Source organism: Saccoglossus kowalevskii, chromosome 10, assembly GCF_978046115.1.
Source record: "Saccoglossus kowalevskii chromosome 10, keSacKowa6.1, whole genome shotgun sequence".
NCBI lineage: Eukaryota > Metazoa > Hemichordata > Enteropneusta > Harrimaniidae > Saccoglossus > Saccoglossus kowalevskii.
In genome coordinates this window covers 17,281,885-17,288,498 of record NC_140650.1, presented here as the reverse complement: position 1 = coordinate 17,288,498, position 6,614 = coordinate 17,281,885, and the positions used below count along the sequence as shown (strand labels likewise).

The 6,614-nt window shown below is 38.2% G+C and overlaps 1 protein-coding gene across 1 annotated transcript; it reads right to left on the bottom strand.

Annotated features, from left to right (window-relative positions):
- Positions 1-617: 617 nt before the first annotated feature.
- LOC146737913 (fucolectin-like) lies at positions 618-3,720 on the bottom strand. The gene is made up of 4 exons (XM_085504602.1): positions 3,669-3,720; positions 3,131-3,361; positions 1,011-1,223; positions 618-703 (listed from the first exon to the last, which is right to left on the bottom strand). Exons 1-4 carry the CDS (start codon positions 3,718-3,720, stop codon positions 618-620), a joined length of 582 nt encoding a protein of 193 aa, XP_085360728.1.
- Between the last annotated feature and the right edge of the window lie 2,894 nt (positions 3,721-6,614).

Here is a 6,614-nt window from a genome sequence, read left to right as displayed (position 1 = left end):
ACTTCACAGATGTGTAGATAATTTTCATGATTTCGCAGTTGTACTCCGACATAACGCCCACTTAGCTGACAATCAAATGGGATTTTCTCTCCATATGTATTTGTACCCCAGTCTATTTGATCTCCACATTGGTCATTTTGCCTAATATCAGAATGTTCGCCAACTAACACCACACCTCCATTAATTCGATCAGCTGAAACATAGGGGAAATTTTCGGAGTGATATGTAAACATATATTGCTGTTTATATGGGGATGATAAACCTTTTAGAATGGATAGAAAACAATTACATGTAATGGAAAATAGTTTTCAGAGCACAATATTTTACAATCTTTACTTACAACAACAATCTTGTCGATTTGTAATTACCACTTTGGATATATCATACGTTGCTCCCAGATCGACTTTCCACCAACTGTTCATAGTCTTTGCAGTATGGCTACAACTTTTATCACCATATATGGAATCATCATTTCCATCAATAGCATAATTAGCTGGCCCGTCATAGGCGGTATTGATCTGACTTGCAGTTCCTTTTAGTGCGACATTTCCTAGGTAATATTATATATAAGCATGCTACGTTTAATATATAGATTTGTGTTCACTATTAGACAAATTTTATTTTTTTCTGTGATCATGCAGACACCGTGTTATCACTTTATTCAGTGTTTCCGGGATTGTAATTGTCTTGTCAGTGTTATATGCTATTGTAAAATGACATAATATTATCAAAAAATTAATTTAGTCAACATATTCTTTGCGTCTTCGCAAACAAGGGATATGCTTTGATATAAGTTATACATAAACTAAATATGTGAAGTATCTGGTGTATTTGCAGAGACCACTGTTCTACCTCTGCCAATTACAACGTTTTCGCTTTCCATCAATAAAGGAATAGGAAACAACAACGGAAAATGTACGCTGTTTTAGGTCAGTGGGCAAAATGTGTTCCATGAACACATGAACACATCACGGTGGGTTTAGAAGCAATGTTTAACACTTGTTTCTTACCTTCTGCCATGACCTGCATTTCACAAAAGTTGAGAAGGTCAGATCTATCTACCAGCTGTATACTGACGTAACGCCCAACGATAGGACTGCTACAATGGAAATGAATGTTCGCCTGACTGGTTTGACTTGATGTTATTTTTTCACCACATTGACTATTTTGTGATATATCATCCGACAAACCGATTCGGATTTCAGCACCCAAAACACGTGTTTCTGAAATGTAATAATGAACCTTGTGTGAATCGCTTGATAAATACTGCTAGTGTCAATGACCCGCGTACGACTGGATTTGCGTGATTTAACATGTGTGGGTGATAGCGCTCCGAACTACACTTCATGTTGGCTCATATTCGTCTCCGTTCTTCGTTATGCTGATGACAAGTTTGCCAGATGCTCATTGAACTTGACCAGTGATCTTCGAGGCGCCGCAATTCTTCGGTACAGTAACGGAATCACGTTCGGTGGTTTAAACGGTACTTTGCTCCTGGCGTGCTTTCATAAAACCGTTCACTTCGTCTTGTATTTCATTTCCTGGTACTGGTCCAAGAATTTCACCAAGTTGACCCTGTCCTATCCCTGTCCTATCAACAGAGACCACTGCCTAATATCTATTTCGTCTGCTGTACCCATTATCGTCTACAGGTTTTCAAGGGAGCCGGTTAACAGGATGCGTAAACATATCCACCCGCAGTGCCAAACTTAACACGATTGCATGAAAAACTGTGTTACTGCCTATTAGAAATGTACTATTTTACCAATAAGAGTTACTTTTAAACATTAAGATATAAACTCTGTATTCTTCATGTTATTGAAGGCATGGAATACAAATATAACAGACCGAATATGGGCGTTTGTGCCCGAGCGCACATTGGCGGATTTAGATGGGGGCCGAGGGGGCCGCGGCCACCCCTATTTTTAACAACCAACAGGGCTTCGCGCCATCGGCGTTCGCGAACTTGCCCTTAGGCCAACTTATCGCGCCCCCTCCCTATTCTAGAATCCTAGATCCGCCCCTGGCGCAGGTGATGATTTGACCGACGTTAGGAGGGCAAATGATCTCCTTGGGCGAGGTAACACTGCATCGTATGCGTTTTGTAATAATTTCAACGTGTGTGAAAAACATTCAACGCATTTTGGAAGAAATGTCTACGCGAATAGACATTTTTCTAAACGACGTGAAAAACATGTTGTTTATGTCAGTGATGTAACCATTTTTATACACCGGCAAGTGTTTGGCAGCGCGAGTAGCGAATCATCAAACGTGTTGCAGCTGATGATTTATTGCGTCAACGAAAGAGAACAACTGTTGTCTTCCTATAATTCCAGGCTGCAAAATTTAACGTATCGGGCCTGACAGTTTCAATGTGTTGTCGAGACGATGAAGTTACTTGAAGTTATTTTAAGCAGTGAAGTAAAGCAGGTTTGGTTTTGGCTTCTGAATGGTCAGGATTAACATTTGGTGGAAATTAGAGAATGATTTGTGGATTGGGAAACTATGTTGACCTCCTTAGTACTTCAAATTAAATTAAATTTAAACAGCCTGTGTATGAGTAGCAGACATGACAGCATATCGGAGAGTTTTTTTTCCGGGCTACGCCATCACAACACCTGTATAGGTACTAATTTATATAAATTACGTTACGAAATTATTAGTGTGAAACACTGGAATAAAACGTGACTTAGGTATTTAAAAGTTTGAAGCGCCCTCACCAACCAGACTGGATGTGTGGCGTAGAGAGTCGATCATTGTGCGGCGAGCTTTTTACCGGCAGAGTAGTTTTAGAGATTTTGTTTTGATTCTTAATTTAGCATAAAAATAGCTTAATAAATAACAAGTGCAATGTAACAAAATTGTAAATGCGTCATAGCTAAGTATCAAACTGATTTTTGCTTAGATATATTCTGACACAGTTGATTTGTGTAATAGTTAAATAAGTTTACAACTGTTATTTTAAAAATCTAATAACAGTATTTCCATGCATGTGTTTAACCAGTTTGAATGACCTTATATCAGACATTTTTAAAATTGTGGCGAAACACAACTAGCATACACTGTTTAAGACCAGTGCAACTGTTGTTGTTGTTAGGAGAAATTGCGAATATGTCTAAAATCAACTTACCACAGCAATCTTGGCGATTAGTAACTATTACTTCATGGACAAGGTAAGTCCCACCGAGATCGACTTTCCACCAGGCATTTTGTTCGTCATTGGTGCTGGTACAGCTGCCGCTATTCCAGTTTGTATTCGAATTACCATCCACAGCATTGCTTGCCGGGTACGATGCCGACCAATCGCTGCTTTGAGTTGCTGTTTTACCGATCGCTACGTTCTCTAGCGTTGCTTGTGACTCTGAAATGAACGCGGTTAGAGGAATTGAATGGTGACTAAAGTACGAGCATCGTTGCTCTCGAAAACAGTTCCTGTCAATTGGACGTGGCTTTGAATGTCTGCTGTTCTGAGGAGTAGGGGTGAGTGGAATCCGAGACAGTTGAACTATGTCGATACATTTAAGATGCGTTTTTGTCAATTAAATAAATATGGTTTGACAGTCGCTGGTCTGTGAAGCGGACAATATTATAGTAAAATTAACTAGCGTATATTATAACAATCCACAAAAGATATTTTCGGAAAGTTGTCCTGGTATGCAATAACTTACCCAATATGAAGGCAGCTACAGCAATAATATTACATATCCATGACATATACATTGTTTATCTTCGTCCGTAATGCACGCGTTTGTTTTCTATTGCAGGAAACCTGAATGTGTGTTTAGTTTTAGTTACGATCTTTTGAATTTAGTTCATCTATTCTTAGTTATTGACAAATGGTAATGATATTCGTATATCATCTTTTACACGCATAGATGTACCTGCATGTTTACATTCAAACTTTTGATGGATGCATTTTTTTATAATTAGCTGTCCTAGAAACCGTATTTAAAAGCAGCATTTTCTCAAGAAGACATGAAAATAAATAAATAATAAACCCCACGTGGCATTTATTTAAATATCGAATTTATATATTTTTATGCACGTGTTCTCATTCTGTTAGACTGACCTTATACGAGTCATTTTTTTTTTTGTTTAAACCGTGGCGAAAATGTATGATATGCAGATAGCACTTCCGGCAATGTCAGTTCAAAATGGGAAATTAAACCGTGTTTAAATATTTAAATTATTCATATCCTAAAATTAAACATATTTAGGAAAACAGTTCCATTTCTTCGACGCTCAAACTTCAGTAAGTTGAGACAATTTTAGCTCTCACCAGGCCAGTAACCATCGTCTCTATGTAGTTTTTACCACTTGAACTCGGTGCTCGGATCAATTTCCGATGTGTTTCCTGTTAACGACCTCAACTTACTTTATAGAAAGTCCTGGTACATACATTGTTTACGAGAGCGTGTGACAATAGGTTTATATTAACGCTAAACACGTGCGCAGTATGGTGTGAAGTACTAGTATTGCTCGTTTTGTGCCATGTATATTTCTACCAAACACACACACGCGATGTATATATTGAAGAAAATTAGCATATCTCCTACCGGTCAATACGAATTCTGGTACGTCCTAGTTCGCGGTCATTCACTTGCGACATTGATAGCATGAAATAGTATGGAAAATGTTAAAGCATGGTGTATAAGTGTGCGAAAAATCAAGGAAACACAAAAGCGAAATTAGTCACCGAGCAAAAACACGTGCGGCATATGGACTACACTATTTGCCTATACCTAAAATGTTTAAGTTGTAATATAGCACGTTTAGCAACTTTTAGCAAATGTCTGAATAACAGTTCATTTTTGTGCACTGTTTTACCGAGATAAGTTTATGTCACGGTCAGAGTTTGAACCGCCGGTGCTGGCACAGTCATTATTTCGGACTCAATTTCAAAACCACAGGTCTTTATGTTCTCGAGCCCGTGTCAGTATCCAGGTATACAAATATCATTTTGAAATTGTATGAACACTGTGAGAGAAAAGAGCATCACTAAAGAGTTCAGCAAGAAACACGAGGCTAGGATTTTGCTTATAAACTTTTTTTATATACAATTGTAAAAGTCGATCATCGGCTTTAATTCAAATTCAAAATTTCTATAGTGATTAGCTCAAGAGCCCATAAGAAGCGTGCATGCCTTAACGTGACATAGCAACTGCGACAAAATTCTAAAAAAAATGTATATTTATAAAACGTTTATAACTACCATAGTTTTATGTTCTTTGCTGTATTTATTGAATTATAAAATCATCGAAGAATGCAAATATGGGGCATTTCTATTGCTTATTGTCGCTGCAGGTCGGCGTCCCGCAAAGATTTCCGGAAGTTTGATCGAAACGGTTAATTCTAAATAATTATAAATGAAACTGTACAAATAAAATGGTCCTAATAACATTTTGTAATCAGTAATAAGTTCACGCTGCTTGTTCCTTTATCGGAGTGCGTTTCACGCGTGATTTTTTTGTTGGCGTTTGAAGACGTTCTATTTCAAGGTAGTTGAAACTTTAAATTACGCTGGAAATTTCGAGCTTTATCCGCTTTATCATATGTTAATTCTGCTGTTTCGAAGACTTAATTATGTATAACATTATTCTTTTACACACTGAAATATGTAGTTAAAAATGTTCCGTATATATAAACTATATGCTACGTGATAACTAGGACGACAGTTTTTACCATCCCTGCTCGCAGTGCCGGGGGAAAGTTCGTGAACGATGAAATCGATAGGTAAAAAGGTGTTTAGGTAAATTTTAAGATAAATGTTATACGTTTTACATAATCTCGTGACACTATTTTCGCGGATTCCTGTGGGACAATACGTTGCGGTTATAGAAAATAACCAAATGAAATGACAAGTTGCAATAAACTTCAAATTGTATCCTCGGGGGCGGAGCCACGTCATGGACGTTCTACGTTGCTAAGACGCTCACCACTGTACCACGTATTTCTATGGGCTTTGTGCGCGCTGCTGTGGAACGACGGTGGAGCCGGTGAAAACTCGAGAAAACAACACAAACTCAACTTAAAAGTAATCCTGAACAACCAAATTCATATGTGTTACATATGTAGGGCTAATCTTGTTACACTGTTCAGGGGACTCTTAACAACCATCGCAAAGTACCGTTTCCTGCGAGTTTTTGGTCTTTCTTTTCACCGCGAGGGTTGCCAGGCGGTAGAAAATACCCGGATGTCCGCCCCGAGGATTGCTAACAGAAAGCCTGCTGTCGCGAGAGGGCGCCGTCAATTTGGAGGGAACGTTTCGAAGTATTTTGCTTTTAAGCCATTGTCGAAGCAACATCGCCCCTTTTACGATTAGATGGAACCATTTCAGCTATTTCTGTACAGAATCATCATCATTGAAATATACGGTTCTAAAATTGATTGTATTGCAACATAATTCAACCGACAACTAGTTTGGTGCTACTAGCTTCTTCTCCAGTCGTGTGATTTCACTGCGTTCAAAATTGATCCTTTTCAAACTGCGCATGTACACGCACACAGATTTCTCGAAATACATTCTAATTAGGTGCCTTGTCATTAGTAAAAGTTGTTTAAAACATTATGCGCAATTTCTAGCAATAGACCGTGACTAGAGTGAAATACCAACG